Below are 20,275 nucleotides of genomic sequence, written 5' to 3'. Positions count from 1 at the left end.
GGCGAATTAGGCGGATCGACGAGGGAGCGCATCGACGAACCCTAATCCGACTTCTTCTTCTGTGTTCTTCTCCTTCTGTCACGTGATGGATTCCTCTGGTTCGTTCTTCTTCTAACCCTAATCCCCCTCAAGTCTTCGGTTAGGTTTTGTGTTTTTCGTGGTGCTCGTTCTTTGTGTTGCTGTTTGTTTAAGCGTGGATCTAGCTGTGTGCAATGATGGACGGTGTCTCTGGTATCTAGGGTTTGGGGTAGAAAATTTCGCCCCCTTTTTTAGATCTTCTGTTTGCATGTGTATAAATGTATCCTGTTCATGCGTGTAAATCCATCTCATGTGACGGATGGCATCTCCCGTGTGTTGGTGCGTGTCCCTCTGCCATCTGTGTAACAAATACTAGGGGTTTTGTGATTCTTAGGAAGATGTTGGCTCTGAGTATTAATCTTGTGGGATTGGAGAGTAATTCTACATGTATTGGAGTATAAATCAATAGTAGATTGTGGAGTGTATTGTAATAATTTCGAGGGTATAGTGCATTTGTTTTTAGTTAGTTAACTTCAACTTGAGACATTTAGTTTGTCATGGTTTGTTGACAAATTCTCCTTAGCATGTTACTTTTTGTTAGTTCACGTTTATGTCTGGTTCTAATCCTAGTTTTTGCACATCTATATGCGACAGTCTCCTATGTTTTCATTCGTTCTTTTTGCTTGACACTTGTCCAGTAGTATTTCATATGTTCCCCATTCTGTTATAAGTTAGTTTATTCACATAGTCCATGCCATGAGGTATTTGGTAATGCCCATAGCTATGTCTTCATCTAATCGCTAATAAGCTAGGCCTAATTTGACTGGACATATATCCCATTCTGAATGCCTAGGTGCTCTACTTGGCGTGATTTTGTTTTAGTCAAGTTATGATGTTTGATTGTTCCAGAAAACGGTTCTTGTATAATAATATAATGTTTTTATAGTACTAAAGTTGTCAAGTTCTGAGTTGGATTTTGTATAGAACATTTAAAGAAAAATATACCAATTTGTAGTTAGTGCATGGTGCATGTAAAGTTGTCAAGTTCCAACATGTTAGGTTACGAGAGAATGATCAGCTAATTTCTAGAAGAAGCAATTGTCAATTTCATTTTCTGTAGTAGTACTATAGTACCTTATATAGCAAAAAGAACATAGAAAAGGATAACAGAAAATGCCCGCTCAAATCTTCCCATATGTATTTCTGTAGTGGTACTATAGGTTATTGATTTGCAGAAAATTTCCTCTTAGTATTTCTATGTTTTCTTGTCTAATCCCTCTAGAACAATTTTAAATTCGATTATATTTTTGGAATCAATATTCTTCATTGGAATGTTTTTTAAAAGTTCATGTCCTTTTGCAGTTCAGAACTTTTTTATCTCGAATTTTTTTAAAGAAGAAAAATCAAAAACAGGAAAAGAAAAAAAAAGTAAAGGCAAAAAAAATAAGCACCCCCACACCTCGCATATGGGCCGGCCCAAAAGGTCATACCGGAGCGGGGGTGCGTGTTTCCTCGCTATTTAGCGTGCAGGCCGCTGAATAGGAGCTCCCCAGTCTCCCTTCGTCACAGCTCGGTCAAGGCGCGCCAACAAAGCATGGGAGCTATGGGTGTGTTTGGTTTATAGCCAACAATGACCATACCAAAAAATTGGCGTGCCCGTGAAATTTGGCTGTTGTTTGGATGGAGACCTCCGTGTTATTTTCGCCAACCTGCGGGCGCGCGGAGGGCGAGCAAAACGCTCGCCAAAAAATTGGCAGCCAGATTCTCTCCATACGTGGTTACTGTTTCCTGTTATTATTTGCGTAGGTAGCCGGATTAATCGCTAGCGGAAGCACAACGACCCCCACGTACTTAGCAGTTGTTTGGATATTTTTAGCGGTGGCTGTTTGGACTTTTTTTCCCTTCTGAATTTGGGTTATTTAGATCTACTATAATCCATTGCAAGCGGTCAAGTAATTACTCCAGTTTATTAGTAGCAGAGCTGCCTACTACGTGCCTAAAAAAAAGAGCTGCCTACTACAGAAAACGGATTTTTTTTCTCAAGAAAGGGGGTTTCCTGAGGGAAAGAAAAGAATTATTTGTGACAAACATAACGTACATTGTACTTTTGCATGCCCTTTCCTTTAATCGTATTGTAGCTAATTACAAAAATTACATGACATTTTTTTATTGACTCAAGAAAAATGAAGCGCCAAGCAGTACTAAATTTCCAAAGTTTGCCACCTTGGTTGTCAGCAAACCAAATGGTAGCTCACGGATTTTGTCAAAAAATTGAGACGTACGATGGTTGTAAACCAAACAAGAACAACTTACCAATTTTTTGGTCATGCCAAATTTTTGGTGGGGCTGATTGGGGCACAAACCAAACACACCCTATATCTCTCGCTTATATAAAGATAGAAGATCCCCACAATTGAAAGGTTTTCCGGTAGCAACAGTAGGGGCTGCCTAATTTGAGATTACTGAACATTGGATTTTCAAGAGCGGTTTTTTGTACGTTTCTATTTGGTTTTTGTCGTTTTTTGGTTTTATTTCTTTTAGTTGTTTTTTTAGTTTTTTCCTTTCCTTTTTTATTTTTATTTTTGGTTTCATTGTTTCTTACTTGGTTTTCAGATGGTTTCTTCAGTTTCTCTGTGTTTCACTGTTGTGCATTGGTTTCTTTGTTTTTTTATTCTCTTTGTTTTTCTTTGTTTCTTTCACCAGTTTTCTTCGTTTTTTCCCTTTTCTATGCACATGTCTTTTTTTCATTACACATGTACATTTTCAGTGTACACATGGAATATATTTTTATGCATGTTGAACATTTTTTGAATACACCGACAGGCCAGGAACCCACTCTCCATCCCATCCCGGCCCCGCGTTGGCCCCGCTCGAGCGATTTGGAGGGTACTACACCCCTAGCTACTGGGGGCGTCACCTCCTTTCCCCTCCCCCGTCACCGCCCAGGGACGCCGTTGGGCTAAGCCCGGGGGCCGACGACAGTGGCGGGGGTATCCTTCTGTCCCGTGGCATGGGGCTGGTGTGGGGGCCCTCGCACGTAAGGAGGCGCGGTCGTTCGGGTCTTGGTGAGCTTTTTCAAAATTTTGATGAACCTTTTTGAATTTAGTGAACTATTTTTTAAAATATAATGAACATTTTTCAAAATCATTGAACTTTTCTTGAATAGGCCAACCTTTCTTTTGCATGTTCATGAACTTTTTCCAAAATCTATGAAGTTTCATTTTTTTAAAAGAAAATCATGTATGAGCGGCTATGATAGTTTTTAAAGCGTTAGTGCTGCATTATGTCACTTCCAATGACACGCCATAGTGGTTAGCCGAACACCGGCAGGCAGTGTGGGGCACGAGTTTGAGTCGTCCCAGGAGCGTAAGTTTTTGTTAGCCGAACACCAGCACGTAGTGTAGGGCACGGGTTCGACTCATCCCAAGAGCGTAAGTTTTTGGATTCTTTTCGCGCTTTTATTATTACCATTTTGCGCGATGCCCCTTCGGGGCCGGCCTACTTGGCGCTGTAGCAAGCACCGCTTCTCCTAATCGGCATTGGGGCTCCCATCAAACAATTGACCTTCCGCATAGGGCAGCGACCTACTGGGCCAAGCCCATCACCTGTTGTACACTGTAGCGCAATATAACAGGGAAAATCCAGACACTGGTTACTTTCGCGATGTTAGGTTATGCCAGCCCGATGGAATTCCTTTCGTCCCTGTAATGGCTGTGACGGTTGAATAAAAGCTTTATCAGATTACCTAAAAAAAGTTACTTTCACGAGGAATTGATCAATCACAGGACCTACCACTTGAGAATGTGCACTGTTAGCCAGTTGATCTGATGAGCGTTTGTGAGTACATAGCAACGCAAAACATTATTGCTTAAAAAAGCAACGCAAAACATTAAAAGCAGTAAACAGCAGCGGCACATCTGATCATTTTCTGAATTATCAACCGCGAATTTTATTGCAAAAATGAACATTTTTTCAGACACGAACACCATTCAAATTAGTTAACAATTATATAAAAAATTCAAACATATTTTTAAAATACGAACAACTTTAGAACACTCTGAATGGTTTTCAAATATATGAACAATTTAAACTGAAACATTTTTTGAAAAACTGACCAAATTTTGAAAACGTGAACGAATTTTTGAACCATTTTGAAAATTGGAACATTTTTAGAAATTAAAAAAATATAAAAACTTGAACAAATTTTGAAAATGTGATCATGTTTTGAATATATGAAAAAAATTGAAACTCCCAATTTATTTTCCAAACAGTGCTTGCACCGTTTCAAATATGCCCTTATGCATTCTTCCTTCGGGAACCGGAAGACTCAAGTATTTTAGGTGAAAGATTTCCTACATCACTCCAGAGTGGTTTTGATCTCCACTGTCGCAGCCGGCAGACAGTTATCGAAAAAAGGATGGAACACTTTGTCTGGTTTATCAGTAGACCCATCAATGATGTGTGTTATGCAAACCTTTAACCAATACCACCTGCTGCTTGGGCATCCAGACGAACAATAATTAATGAATCATCTGCGAACAAGAGATGCAAAAACTTTGGTGCTCTTCAACATATTTTGACAACTTCCCTACCTACCTCGAACATAGACTTATTGATCAACACACATAAAACGCCAACAACATAAATAATTTTTTTAAGGGACAATGGGTCATCTTGATAGAGGCCCCTCGAAGGGGTGAAGGATTCCACTAACCTCCCATTAAACTACACTGAATATTTGACAGAAGAAACACACGCCATAATGCAAGAAATCTAGTTATGAGAGAAACACCATCTAAGTAAGGCCATATCCAAAAGGTCCCAACACGATCATAGGCTTTTGAGAGTTCAAGCTTGTAAGCATAAAAGGTTGGTGAATCATCTTTCAAGGACTAAATATAATATATACACTCAAAGGCTATTATTGAGTTATTCGAAATTAGTCTTTCCGGAATAAAGATGCTATGTTTTTCCGAAATAAGCTCCATTAGCAACGGGCGAAGCTGATTTACCATGCATTTAGAGATGATCTAATAGATGATAGTATTGCATAAGCTAATGAGTCAAATCCTTTAGGTCATTTGCGTAGGGGACCTTCGGGGTTAGAAACGATCACGCATGTTGCCTACACGTAGAAGTTTTACGTATGTAATTACAGGATTTTCGAGCCTGCATGATGATGGCGAATTGTGACCCCTACTTTCTTCGTAAAGAAATGTAAGGGCATTGCCAATGCATGGCCATAGAGTGTGCCTTGCATGCTATGTAGGATCGGATGTCAGGAAAAGTATGTTCGGATGGGAAAACGGATGCTTGGAGAGAAAAAGTGTGGTTCAGTATAAAAAAAACTGAAAAATTTGAAGTGGAGAGAGAGATGCATGTGGACTAGAGTCTTTATTTTCTATTCCTTAATAAGGTTCACTAATGGTAACTTACATTGAAGAGAAAAAAATCAATACATGTGTCTTTTTCTCATGGCATATGTATCCATATACATATGCCACCATAGTTCATGCCCTAAGAATGTTTAGTTTACATAGGGAGTAAATCCAAGCCATGTGATTGGATGGGAGAAGTCGACCGGAATACTCCCTCCGGTCTATTTACTCTGCGTATTAGATTTGTGTCAGCCTTTGCAAATTTTGACCAAATTTATACTAAAAAGTAGCAACATCTACAATACCAGATATATATACTATGAAACTACCCCTTCTGTTCTCAAATATAAGTCTTTCTAGAGATTTCAACAAATGACTACATGCGAAGCAAAATGAGTGAATCTACACTCTAAAATATGTTTACATACATCCGTATGTTGCAATCCATTTGAAATATCTAAAAAGACTTACATTTAGAAACAAAGAGAGTACATTTCATAATAATTTGACATTGTGAATGTTGATATATTTTTCTGTAAGTTTGATCAAAGTATATATACTTTGATTTTGGATAAAACTTATATGCAGACTAAACTAAAAGATCGATGAAAGTAAAAGTCAATGAGAAAGCTGAGTCCAGGTTTCCATCCGTACAGACAAACGATTTTATACTACACCAGCCTTCGAGCTTTCCAGTCAAACCTCGCCGTAAAGATGATCGATCGACCACTGGGGGCTTGCTTAACACGGAGGAGGAGGAGTTGGACCCACGCTGAAAACGAGCCTCCGATCGAGCCGGACTTTCGGCCTCGCGGTTCGTGCGCGCGCTTTGACGAGGAAGAGAAATGCCAGAGAACAGCAGCTAAGGGCATCTCCAGTCGTTGGCCTCTCAGAAGGGGCAAAAAATCGTTCCCTAAGGACGCATCGGTGCTAAACCGCGTACTAGGAGCGTGATGCCCCTCAGTCGCGGTCCCCCATGGATTTTTAAAATGTTTAAATTCGGCGCAAACACAACACAAACACGTTCGAATTCGTTCAAATTTAAACATATTTTACAAAAAAAGGAAAAACTACCGCGGGCTACCCCTGCCGTCTCCCTCGCCGCCCGCCCACGCGGTTCTACATGCCGAGGAGGCTGTAGAACCGCGTGTAGTCACCGCCGCCGTCGTCGTCATCGTTGTCGTCGCCCCCGCCGACGCCTCCACCGTCCCTGCTGCATCCCTCCCCCGGTTGGCGCGGCGAGTTGAACGGTCCGGGGGCGTCGTCGTCGTCGCTGTCGAGGACCACGGCGCCGTGCTCGTCCTCGCGCCCACGCTTGCGGGCGGCGATCTCCTCCAGGGCCCGGCGCTGCCGGACCATCTCGTCGCGGAGGTAGTCATCCCGCGCCCACCGCACGGCGTCCTCGTCGGAGAAGCCACGCCGGGCTATCTCCTCGTACTCCGCGGGGAGGCCGGGCTCCGGCTTGGGCTCGACGAGGACGAAGCGGCCGGTGGGGGAGGCGTTGTCGCCGATGCGGACGCCGAAGCTGCGGGTGCGCGTGCTGACAGGCGTGCCCTGGGGCTCCGGCTTGACGGGGCGGAGGTGGAGGCAGGGGGAGCCGCCGGACGAGGAGGAGGACCCCCCGGTCTCCATGCGCCTCAGGATCCAAGAGCTTCCCCGGCGGCGTGGGAAGGAGGGGGAGCGGGGTACTCGAGGCGCGGCGTGTTGCTGCCCTCGATGTACTCGAGGACGGCCTCCAACATGCGCCCGGGCACGCCCCACCACCGACGCCGGCCGACGGCGTTGAGCCTGCCGGAGGGCTCGACGCCGTTGGTGGCCTCGAGCTGCTCGGCGTGACGGCGGCGGAAATAAGACTCCCAGAGCGGGCTGTCGGGGACGTACCGTGGCCCCTCCCTCGCCGCACGCGGCAGGGACGAGCGGATGCGTGTGATCTCCGCACGCCATGCCGCGCCGGTGGGTACCGGGGGCACCAGCACGCCGCCAACGCTGATCCTCCACGCCCCGGGCACCCGCATGTCCGGCGAGACCGGGTACTCGGCCTCGAAAAGGAGGCGAGCCTCGTTCTCATGAAGATGGCGACGGCCGAAGCCGTTCGCCGCCGCGCCGTCGCCTGGGAAGCGCTCGGCCATGGGTGTGATGAACTGGAGACGGCGAGAGAGAGGAAAGGAAGAAACGACGACGACGAGAGAGTGCGAGTCGCTGAGTGCGCTTGGGCGCGTCTTATATAGGCCGAGGCGCCGCCCATGCGCGAGCCGCCGTGAGTACACGTGGCGGGCGAGGGAGGACGAGGGACGCGCGTCATCCGGTCTTCACTGCGCCGCCCGTGAGGCATCAATGGCGCAGGCTGACCAGCGCGGCAGCGCGGCAGCTTGGGCATTGATTCGCCGCGGGAAACGAGAGGACGACGGAGGGGCGAGAAGAGAGCCGTGTCCCTGACGCGGCGGGCCCGCGGCTGTTTCGTGCCAAAACAGTTCGCCCCGGCGCCCCCGGGTGCCCCCAGCGCGCTGGGTTTGGCCTGGGTCCGTTGGCGCTGTTTTCGGCCCAAGCCGGTGAAAATCGGGCTCCTGAAACACGACTGGGCTGATTTTTCGACGGCGGCGCAAAAGGAACGCCTGGGAAGGCCTTTCTGGGGCGCGGCTGGAGATGCCCTAAGAGAAAGAAAAGGAGAGAAAAATACAGTAGAGGACAAGGATACAGTACAGCCAAGAGGGAGGCAGCGCCACGTGGTGGGGTCGGACGGCGTTGGGGTGGTGTACAAGACGTACGTGCGTGGGTGGGTGCCGGAGCTACTTATTTGTGCTTGTGTACGTACTGTACGTTACGTGCGTAGGGTAGGGACAACAAAGTATACGTTCTTACTATTTACTTCCTTCGTTTTTAAATATTTGTCTTTTTAGAGATTTCAAATGGTCACTACATACGGATGTATATAGACATATTTTAGAGTGTAGATTCACTCATTTTACTCCATATGTAATCACCATTTAAAATCTCTAGAAAGACAAATATTTAGGAACGGAGGGAGTATTATTTTATTTTATTTTTGCGGGTAGAAGACTTTTATTACTCAGAATCCAAAAAATTACAATCAGCAAGGGCTAGCTCTACAGCTACTGAAGGTCCAGAACCAAAACAAGTCATAATCCTACCTTTAGATCTAGCAAAGAAAGCTAGGCTGTCGCTAACCTTATTCTGAGCACGACTAGCAAAAGTAATACAAGATCTACGAAGACTCAAAAGGTACTGAATCTCTCTTACGATGGCAGTATAAGGATCTATCCACTTCTTGCGATTGAATCATCTTCACGGCAACCATAGAATCCAATTCCACCAGAATTGGTAGCTCAGTGCGTTGGATCGCCAAAGATATCCCTTCCATACACGCACAAAGCTCGGCTTCCAACACATCTCTGCAAGAGAGGAGTGCTCGACATGCCGAGAAAATAATAGCCCCCTTGTCATCCCTGAGGACCATGCCGGCACCTGCCCTGCCGTTTACATCAACCGACCCATCTGTGTTTAACTTGACCCATCCAGCATCCGGCAATTTCCACCGATCACTACTCAGGGAAACTCTGGAGTTCACCACTGGCGCAGCAACAGGGTTCTTCCCTTCCCTCGATAGTTGCATACATCAGATTTCAGACCCAACAGGGAATCAAGATAGCTCACAAGGAACCTCTTCGAAGATTCAGCTGGTGGTGGGGGTTTATGGTGGACCACCTCATTCCGGACGAACCAAGCACGCCACAAGGTCATCAATACCATGGACCGCTCAACATCAGAAAGAGGGTCCAGTGCATGCAACAACCACTCTCTTCCCGTATGCTTTATCGTATCAATATCTGGCAATGACCACACCTCCATCATCGAGTACCATAATTCCCGGCCAAGTGGGCAATGCACAAAGGGGTGGAAATTATCCTCAGCTTCTGTAGCACAAAGCGGACAGAGATACGATGTTTCCAGCCCGCGTTTGTGCTTGTTTTTCTAGGTTGGCAAAGAGTCCACTGCCACTCTCCATGCGAAGTTGCGGACCGACGGTGGAATATCACATTTCCATATCAGCTGTCATACTTTTCTTCTTCCATCCGGAGCCGAGCTGGAAGCCGATTCTGCAGAACGATGAGCCTCTTCAAACGCAAAGTTGTAGGAACTTTTGACAGAAAATCTACCTTGTTTTCCCGGCCCCCAAGCAATGATATCTTCCTCCTGCCTGGGAGATGCTCTGATTTTCAGTATTTCTTCAACATCAGCAGGGAGGAAGTATTGTTGTAGTAGGGCTAAATTCCAGGAGCCATTAGGGTTAAGCAAACCTGCCACAAGCCTTATTCTGCATGTGCCCTATACGGTTATTGGTTTGAAACTGAAAGGTCTAGGGATCCAGTTGTCGCGCCAAATTTTGATGCTTCGGCTGTCACCAACTCTCCAAAGGATCTCCTTCTTCAGCAGGTCCAGTCCATGGCTGATCGCTTGCCATGATGAAGAAGCATTCCCACTAAACACTGTATCCTCAAGTTTACCATTCGGGTAATATCTGGCCTTCAATACATGTGCACAAAGTGAGTGTGGTCTGATAACTGTTGGTTAGCTGGTACTCCCGGTGAAGAAAGAAATGGTGCGCTCCATCGGTGCAAAACCGCATCTTGATCTGAAGGTGGTGTCCTCAAAAGATCGGACAAAGCTATTCGACCGACCGAGGGACCCATGCATGGCTTTACTACCACGCATCAGTGAGGCTGCGAGACTGTGAGAGTGATCGTGGGCAGCCAAAATACTCAAAACACCGGACGACCATGGTAGGCAGCAACCGTGGGTGCAGATAGAGTACGTATGTAGTAACATTATTGTACGCACACCCGCTGTAACTGCATGCTCGTCCTACTCAAATATTTTAGTATCAACTCTGAGCAGGCAAGCCTAATTAGCGTGTACCAACGGACCGAAAACGTAATTTACTTACTCGAAATCATTACATGCCCCAGCTAACTACTGCTCCTGACTGACCTACACCACGTAAAAGAATGGAGTGCAACTGCATGTGTGCTCGTCCTACTCAATAGTACTTCCTCCGTGCTAGTAATATTGCGCAGAATGCTTTACTCGATCTGTTCCTGCACTGCAAAATGATGGGCGGAGGATTTATCCCATCACGTCCCAGGCCATGCATGCATCGTGCGCAATATACGTCCGAAAATAATGCAGCCTTTTTCCCTTTTTTCCCTCCAAGAAGTCAAACTCCACGTCGTGGTCGGGGGCCTTCACTCGCTCAGATTTTTCGTCTTCATCGAGACGCAGCGCAGCGACAAGGACGCGCACATGCATGCACCGATGCACGCACGCTCAGACGGTCTGCTCGGTTTACTCTGCATGGAAAAATATCGGCGTTGGCGCGCGATGCACGCTGTAGGAATGCTGCAGCAGAAGTGCACGTGGATGCAGGTCGGCAGCCATGGCCCGTGGCAGGGAGGAAGATGGAGCTGTAGCGTTGATTCTTCAAGCTATCGTTCATCCCGACCTTCTCTCCCACACCCTACTCCACTGACGCCGTTATGGCTCGCACAATGTATTTTGCCTTCTCTCTCCTCTGCCTCAGCGCCTTGCTATTCGTCCCTCCGGACTTTCTCTGTGGCGGCGACTTTAATAACTATTTCGATGAGCTGAAAACGATAGTGCGCGTCCACGTTTCCATCCGTAATGGAAACAATTCGTAATGAGCGACGCAATTCATTAATCAGCGACGTAATGAAAACATGCTGTAATGAGCGACGCAATTCGGTCCTCACGGACGGAGATAAAAGTCGACGAGAGAGCCGAGTCCACGTTTCCATCCGTACAGACAGACCATTTTATACTGGTCTACTACGAGCTTTCCAGTCAAACCTCGCCGTAAAGATGATCGATCACCGGGGCTTGGCTTAACACGGAGGAGGGCCCATGCTGAAAACGAGCCTCTGATCGAGCCGGACTTTCGGCCTCGCGGTTCGTGCGCGCGCTTTGACGAGATGAACGAAACATGCCGAAGATCAACCGCGAAGAGGAAGAAAAAGAGAAAAATACAGCAGGAGGGCAAGAATACATATAGTACTATACAATACTACTACCAAGCTGGAGGCAGCGCCACGTGCTGGGGTCGGACGGCATTCAGGTGATGGACAAGGCGTATGTATGAGCGCTTGCGTCTGTAGTGATGTTAAAAAAAGATGTACGTACGTGGGTGTGTGCCGAAGCAAACTTGTGTATGTACGGTTACGGTACGTACGTGCGTAGGGTAGGAGCAAAGTATACGTTCTTACTAATAACTGCTGGTTTGGGATATTATTTGTGAGCAGGCGAAGAAAGAAATGCCGGTGCTCCATGGGTCCAAAACCGCATCATGATCCGAAGATGGGTGGGAGATGGGCGCCCTGAAAAGATCGGACAGAGAGCTACTCGACCGACCCGACTGAGGGACCCATGCACGGCTTTACCACCCATGGCCGTGAGAGTGTTTTCTTTCCTTTTCTTTTTTGTGGGCAGTGAGTCCGTGAGAGTGATCGTGAGGCGTGAAAATAAATACCGGACGGCCATGGCACCGTGCAGATAGAGTGCGCACGTAGTAACACTATTGTACATAGTACACCCGCTGTAACTGCATGCATGTTCGTCCTACTCGATATTGTATCAACTCCGAGCAGGGAGGGTTAATTCGCGTGTACCAACGGACCGAACACGTAATTTACTTACTCGAAAACATTACATGCCGCAGCTAACTACTGCCCCCGATTGACCTACTCCGCGTAAAAGAATGGAGTGCAACTGCATGCATGCTCGTCCTACTCCACTACAGTACTATTGTACATAACGCTTTAGTCGATCTGTTACTCCGCTACAAAACGATGGGCAGAGGAAAAATTTCCAGGTCAGGTCGGCCAAGAACTCGTGGTGCGTGTACTGCCGAGCGCCAACCGCCAGTCCACCGCTCGTTATACAGAATCCTGTGCCGCTGTCGGTATCATTTGGACCTCACGTCCTAGAGAGGCCATGCATCGTGAGCACGTATGTCCGAGGAATAATGCAACATGTTCATCATTTTTTCCCTATAAGAAGTTAAACTCAACGTCGTGGTCGGGGGCCTCACTCACTCACTCAGATTTTTCCATCTTCGTCGCCGAGACGCAGCGCAGCGACAAGGACGCGCACATGCATGCATGCACCCACGCTCCCGTTCCGTTTACTACTCTGCACGGAAAAGTGTCGGCGTAGGCGCGCGATGCACGCTGTAAATCCTGTAATGCCGCAGCAGATGCAGGTCGGTAGCCATGGCCCCGTGGCAGGGGGAGGAAGATGGAGCCGGAGCCGGAGCGTTGATTCTTCAAGCCGGGGACGGTGGGCCGGACAAGGGAGCAAATGAGGCGGGCCCGGCCTGTTAAGCATCTGGTGGAGGTCGGGTCGGGTCGGGCCCATGTGCATTCAAGCAACCACACAGTAACGGTTACCAACCTCATTCATTGATTAAGCGACCAGGACGCACGGGCACGGCGCGCCCGGTGTATGACACGTCCTTCTTTTTTCTTGCCATCCATTCCCCCTCCTGATCCCATCCACATCCACCCAGGTTGCGAGCAGACAGCGCCATCACTGCCCTGGATGCCCTGGTACACGCACTGTCGTCGCCATTACCATAATTAAATAGACCCCACCCCGCACCGGCTTCACTACTACTTCCTCCGTTCATAGATACTACAGCCATTTATGTGACGAGTAATTTGAAGTTTCTAGATACATTCATTTCTTCGACGAGTAATTTGAAACGGAGGGAGTAGTAGGAGTATTACTCTACCCCCTGCTGCGTGCAACGCTCCACCCGTGACCCGTCCATGCACGCTGGTAAGATGAGAGAAGAAAGAAGCTTCGTCGGTCGCAAACGACACACGTATCGCATCGCGGTGTTGTGGTTACACACACTGATGATATGATACGCATGGCATGCATCATCCATGTTGATTAATTATCATGAGGCGATGCACATGTTGCCATGTCGGAGAAAGGTGGTAAAAGCGGACGAACAAGTCAGCAGCATCATGTAAAGGCCAAAGCGAAAGCGGTCGCAGTCAGCACCTTGCATGAGGCATCAATCCTCCAGCCAGGCGGCATTCTAGGCCACAAGGACGCGTGCATGCATGCAACGCACTGCATTAAAAAGGATTAAGCCGGAGCATGTGATGCGATGCCGATGGGTCACCAGCAGAGTTCGTTTATCACTATGCTCTAGGATCCCAAGACCAACCAGCAAAACAGAACCTTGGCACAAATGCGACGCATGATAAAATTCTCTGCTCTTCCAAACTGGCTCGGCAATGGGCAATAATCAACAAGCTTTTCTTTTTGTTGAAGAAAGGTAGTACAACCCATGAACAAATTCGTTCACCTGGCAGTGGTAGCAGTAGCAGCACGCACACACATCCATGTCGACGGCGAGCTCGAGCCATGGGCACAGTGACACAGTTACACAGAGACAGAGGTAGACGACGAGGAAGACGACCAGACCAGACCAGAAGGACGCTACGCTACACTAGACCAGACCAGACCAGAGCACAGGCTGGCATTTGTTTCCGTCCTTCGCCTTTGCCTTTCCCAAAGCCCCCGCCCCCACACCGCCCCGCTTAATTACCACATGCACGCACGCTAATTAATCACTCGCCCGCTAATTAACCGAGCTCGCAAGCTCGCTCCCACTAGCACTTGTCGGCGGTGAAGCCGACGGTGTTCTTGGCGGTGTCGAAGCTGACGCGCACGCCCTGCTGCTGCACGTTGCCGATGATGGACACGGGCCCGCTCGTCCCCGCGAATGCCAGGCAGTAGGTCCCCGCCCCGTCCACCGGGATCAGGTAGTTCTTCGCCGGCAGCTTCAGCTCCCCGCCGCCCTCGAACCGCAGCGCCACCGCCGGCACCTGCACGCTGGAGCGGCCGGCGAGGTCGTAGCAGGTGTCGAAGAGCGAGATGCCGGACGCGCGGGGCAGGGACTGGGTCCCCTGCACGAACGCCTCGCGGAGCGCGGCGTACGCGCCCGACTGGAGCCGCGTCACGGCCGTGCCGGAGTCCACGATGACGCCGCCCGACCCCGCGTCGTCCATGGCGAAGGCCGAGGACGGGATGGAGAGGGCCTCGCCGCCCACGGAGATGCCCGAAAGCCCCACGTAGTAGAAGGTGTTGGTGCGCGGGCTGCGGAGGAGCGGCGCGGTGACGGCCGGCTGCTCCGAGTCGCCGAACTGCAGCGTGGAGGAGGAGGGCGAGTCGCGGTCGACGAGGCAGTAGGAGAAGGAGGTCGCCGAGATCTGCGACGGGAAGGAGAGCGGGCCGCCGCCGAGGGCCAGCAGCCCGGCGGCGCCCACGAAGAGGCCCTCGTTGTCGTGGCCGCACCCGATGGCCACGTTGGAGACCGGCGCGGAGTCCCCCAGCGTGAGCGTCTCGGTGGCGAAGTCGCCGACGGTGTAGGAGCCGTCGCCGTAGGCGACCTCGTAGAGGCAGGACCCCGTGGAGTTGCGGCAGGCGGCGGCGTCGAGGTCGCGGCAGCGCGGGGAGTCGCAGCCGACGGCGGCGTAGGAGGCGGAGACGGAGGGGTCGTAGACGGGGTCGGACTGGGTGTAGCAGTCGGCGCAGGGCTGGCACTGCAGCCAGGTGACGTCGCTGCCGGTGTCGAGCACCATGTAGAGCTGCCGCGCGGGGCGGCCGACGCCGACGCGGGAGAAGTACTCGCCGCTGCCCTGCCCCACGCCGGACACCACGGGGCCCTGTATCTCCGCCGCCGACGCCTCGAAGACGGGGGTGGCGTTGGCCGGCCTCAGGTCGGCGCGGGAGACCCCGTCGGCGGCCAGGGACGCGCGCGCCGACAGCGCGGCGGCACGGGCCGAGTCGCGGCGCAGGCGGGCCAGCACAAGCGACCGGTAGCTCTCGTGCCGGCCCTGCTCCTCCGGGAGGAAGTCGCGCGAGTGGAGCCTCAGCGCCAGCCGGCCGCTCGGCCCGCCGGAGGGCTCCTCCTTAACGGGGAGAACATTGGTGTCGGTGTCGGTGGCGGCGAGGGACTGGTGGAGGGGGCTGGCGTCGGTGGAGACGGCGGCGCGGGCGCGGGAGAGGGAGGCCGCGACGTCGAGCGTCTCGGTTGTGGCCGCGGCCGGCGCGCGGTGGCGGCAGAGCGCCGGCGCCGGTGAGGCCAGGAGCAGCAGGGCAAGGAGGGCTAGCCCGAGAAGGGGCTGCATTGTGGCAGGGGTGGTGGTGGTTGGAGTGGAGCGAAGGCTGTGACGCGGGCGTGGGGAGGGGAATGGGAATGAATGTAGGCAGAGGGAGGGCGTCACTGCGGCCAGCGGTGAAGGATGGTGGCGGAATGGATGGGGGTGGACATGGAGGGAGATCTCACGCCATTCATTCATTCATTCCGGCGCATCTATTTCTCGTCACCTCCATCCAGGCGGGCGGAGGCGTACTGGAGCGTGGTGTCCACGGAGTTTAACGGTGGCAGCCGGACGGGTAGTAGATAGGTTTGGTGGATGGACTACGTACGGGGTGCAGAGGGGACACGCTTCTTGGTTTTCCATCTAATTTACTCGCTCTGCCTGTTAGTGTGAATTTTATTAAGTTTGAGTAGGTCGGGGCAGGATTAGAAATGTACTAGTACTATGAACCTGGTGATTTAAAACTGTTTGACGCCGGGGGTGTGATGCAAATCTAACGTAGCTGCCGTCCTGTGGCACACACCGTGACCTGCCTCTGTTTATTACTAATTCGGTGCAGCGATAGCAGTGCTAGCACATGGTACGCGGGGCTTGTGTTCTTGGCCTGCTCCTGGCTAGCCAGAATTATTTTGCTTTCCAATGAGCTCAAGATTTTGCTACCGTGGACGGCTAGTTTTAACTGTTATAATGAAAAGAAACTAAGGGCCTCTTTGATTCGTAGGATTGCAAAAACACAGGAATAGGAAAAACGTAGGATTGAAATGGCATGTCCATTGGATCCCTACAGGATTTAAGTTTGTTTGATTGTGTCATGGGAAAAGCAAATGATTTCTTTCAAGAGGTTGGAGTGGATGTTAAAATTCCTGTAAAATGTAGTACAAATAAATTCTTAGGAAAAAAATCCTACAAGATTCAATCCTACGAATCAAACGACCAACGTAGGAAAAATTCCTAAGGATTCTAATCCTTCAAAAATCCTATGAAGATCCTTTGAATCAAAGAGACCCTAAAACACACTCCATCATAGTTTCCTTTCGTGAAATGATCATTAGCCTAGGTGAAAGAGGCGAGCACATGCTTTCGATCTTCTAACAAAAACCTTGCCTGCTCGATCACTCTTATGCTTCGTGCTACTTCATGTTTACAGGTCTCGCGACTTGTTCAATCTTGATCTCGTTGACTTCCCGGTGCCTCCTACCCCCATCAAAGGAACTACATTTGGCATTGGCCAGAGCTTTTGTGGGTTGTTCTTCGCAACACGAGCTTCTTTGTGTATACCATATGTTCATTGGTTCACTAGGGAGAGCGAAAGAATCAATCAGGATTTTGAACTTCCGGTGGCAGCGGGTTTGGGAGTTATGTTGGTGCTCTTGTGTGGGATTGGAGTGCACATGAAACATACGCCTTTTAAAGACATGGTTGGTTGAGATTTGTACTCGGATCTTAACCACTAGTCACATCGCCGCAATCTCATTGGCTTAAGAGCATTTACAGCCGGACTTGGCAAATCCGGTCCCCTATACGTCAGCGGACGTATCCGGGCACGCCCGCGAACACTGACCGGCCATTCCCTATATCCGCGCCTTCCCACCCGCGTATCTCATATTCCGTCCTCTATATTCATATTAAACCATACAACGTTGATAAAAACTACGCAGATCCTGAGAGGACATACAAATGCACAATTGGTTCGTCAAAAGATCACAACCGGGTCATCAAAAGATAGCCAAAGTTCACATAATACACATAATACGGCGGACAAGTTCAAACTACATCTAAAAACTTGAAATTAAGATGGATCTTCGCCACTTCCTTGCCGGCCCTTTGCCCTTCCGGTCGCCAGCGCAACTGTAGGAGTCTGCGGCAGGAGGTGGGTCCATGTCGGAGTCGTCGGACCCGTCCTTGTTGGAGGAATAGGAGATGACGATGTAGCCTTGCAAGCGCCGGACGACGCGGGCTTGCCTGCGCTTGAGCTTAGCCACCCTCGCCGCCTCCGGCGTTGCCTCTGTCGCCTCCTGCTCGGATTGCTCAATGCCGACACCGGCATCGGCGCTGCTGCGACACATGACAGGTGGCATTGCACCGGAGCCGGAGTTGTTGCCCGCACTTTTTTCCACCTTCCTCCAAAGGGGAGGAGAAACTAGTTGCAAACTCCAATGGCCATCGATCCGCGAGCCCTCAAGCGCGATACGGAGCGCCAACTCCTCCTCGTCTCCGGAGCTGCCGTCGGTGTGGCTGCCGGTGCTGGGCATGCTCGCCGTCGATAGGGATTTGCCGGAGTGGGGAATTGGGAGCGTCGGGAAGGGGAGCGGAGTGAGCTAGAGTTTGTGCCGGACGGTGGTTTTTATGGGGTCGGGGTGGGCCAGCGGTGGGCCGGGCTGACGTGGCGGAAGCACCTGGGCGTGCCCAGGCCGCCTCATATCTGCCCTACATTCGGGACGAATATGAGGAGTGCCGGTTAGTCCGAACGTTTGAGGCCCGTTTGAGAGGTTCGGTTGGGTCGGTTTTTTGTGACCGGTTAGTGACCGGATGGCCTGCCCGGGCGTTTTAGACGGATATAGAGCATCCAGGTGTAGATGCTCTAACTACTGCAATGATAAGTCCACATTGCGTGGTGAAGATACGAAGAACCAGCACAATCAAATTATGGCTCATTAGGCCCGTACATGCATATGTTAGCTGATGATCTTACAAAAGTTATCTGAAAACAAGATCTCATGTCATTCATTCATTCCGGTGCGTGTGCTCCGCTCCGCTCACAAGCGCTGCCTCTATTTCTCGTCATCTCGCATTGCGTCGTCCAGGCGGGCGGGACTGTACTGGAGCGTGGTGTGAGTGATGTCCACGGATTGGAGTTTAACGGAGGCAGCCGGATGATAGATAGGTTTGGTGGATGGACTGGGGGTGCAGAGGGGACACCCTTCTTGGTTTCCATCTAATTTACCCACTCTGCTTGTTACTATGGCTTTTGTCAAGTTGCTGAGTAGGTGGGTGCACGATTAAAAATACTAGGAACCTGGTGATTTAAAACTGTTTGACACCAGGTGTGTTGCAAATCTAATGTTGTCGTGGAGCACGCACCGTGACATGCATGATTTTAATTAATTCGGCGCAATGAGAGCGGTACTAATACATGGTATATATGTGGGCTTTGTGTTTTTGGTGATATCATTTTATTTTCGAAAACACACTTACAATCTGTTACCATGGGCAGCTAGTTTTAATCGTTAATGAAAAACGACAGTACACTTCTAAGAGATTCTGCTCCGGTAAAATGATCATTAGCTTGGGTGAAAGAAGCAAACATTTGCTTTTGGTCTGTTTTGTGGTTGCTTTATATATGAAGCAGGGCGAAAGCCTATTTCAAAAATAAAAAGCAACCATTTGCTTTCGGTCTTCCGTACTCAGACGAACTTGCTCGGGGATACACATGCTTAGCCCTAGTACATGTTTACGTTCCTCGCAACTTACCCAAACTGAATCTCGTTGAGTTCCCGGTGCCTCCTACCCCCATGAGAGATACTGCATTTGGCATTGCTTTGAGTTTTTGTGAGATGTTCTTCACAAAAAATGCTTCTTTCTTTGGGTGTACCATATGTTGATTGGTTCACTAGGAAGGTCAAAAGAATCAATCGAGATTTTGAACATCAGGTAGCATATGAGATGGGGGCTTTGGGAACTATCTTGCTGCTCATGTGTGAGATGAGAACGCAAATGAAACATATGCCTTTTTATAGACGTGGATGGCAAGAATTGTTTGGTGATCTTAACTACTAGCCGCATGTTGCTTCAATCCCATTGGCTTAACCTATGTACCTATGTACTGTGTACAACTTGCGTCATGAAGAAGTGAAGAACTGACCCAACCCAATTATGGCTCATTTGACCCATGCACGCATTTTTTGTGTGCATATATTGACATATTACTAAGACTAGTCATAGTGGATGTAACATAGATAATAACATGCATATTCATGCAATGCCTCGTAGGCATATTAGTGAGACGACATAGTATTATATGAGGAAAAAGACGGCCATGATAACATATTATATTACCATCACATAGAGCTTACTAAGAGAAAATGAGTCTACAAGCTAATAAACGAAGTCATTTATGATGCTATCACTATGATATTTTGCACTAAGGAGACAGTAACATAGACTGGTGTCATATGCATAACACTAGTATAAGTTACTCCTCATTAATAGATTTTATAGTGATAGACTAGAATGAAATTATTCAAGCTCCCCTAGAGGACGTGTCCCACCGACATGGCGAGGCTACATGCTAAAATATTAACATAAATAGGTAAATACCGACAATAGTAATTTTTTCTTGTGTTTATGGTGATTTAATTCTGTTTTAACTTGGCTACACATAATTATTTTCTTTCCAAACAGTCTAGGATTCTTATTACTATGTGCAAGCAGTTTCTAGTTAATAAAAACAAACAATACAAACTTATCATTTGATAGGAGATCCTTCTTTAAGAAAATGATTTTGTCGTCTCTTAATATTCGAAACCATGAACTACAAGTTACCATGCTAGCATTGTGCTTAAAACTGTTTGGAGCACGGTGTACTGCAAATCTAACGTTGTAGTTGTTCTGCGGGACACACCACAACTTGCTTATGTTTATTAATTCGTGGCAGCGAGAATAGTATTA

At 49.1% G+C, this 20,275-nt stretch overlaps 1 protein-coding gene across 1 annotated transcript; it reads right to left on the bottom strand.

The window, feature by feature from the left end:
- Window positions 1-13,738: 13,738 nt before the first annotated feature.
- Window positions 13,739-15,870, bottom strand: LOC123060009 (protein ASPARTIC PROTEASE IN GUARD CELL 1). Its single transcript, XM_044482569.1, has one exon. It carries the CDS (start codon window positions 15,803-15,805, stop codon window positions 14,114-14,116), a length of 1,692 nt encoding a protein of 563 aa, XP_044338504.1. The 5' UTR covers window positions 15,806-15,870; the 3' UTR covers window positions 13,739-14,113.
- Between the last annotated feature and the right edge of the window lie 4,405 nt (window positions 15,871-20,275).

Source organism: Triticum aestivum, chromosome 3A (assembly GCF_018294505.1).
Source record: "Triticum aestivum cultivar Chinese Spring chromosome 3A, IWGSC CS RefSeq v2.1, whole genome shotgun sequence".
Classification (NCBI taxonomy): domain Eukaryota; kingdom Viridiplantae; phylum Streptophyta; class Magnoliopsida; order Poales; family Poaceae; genus Triticum; species Triticum aestivum.
The sequence above is the reverse complement of the archived record's forward strand: the minus strand, read 5'-3'. Positions and strand labels throughout refer to the sequence as shown.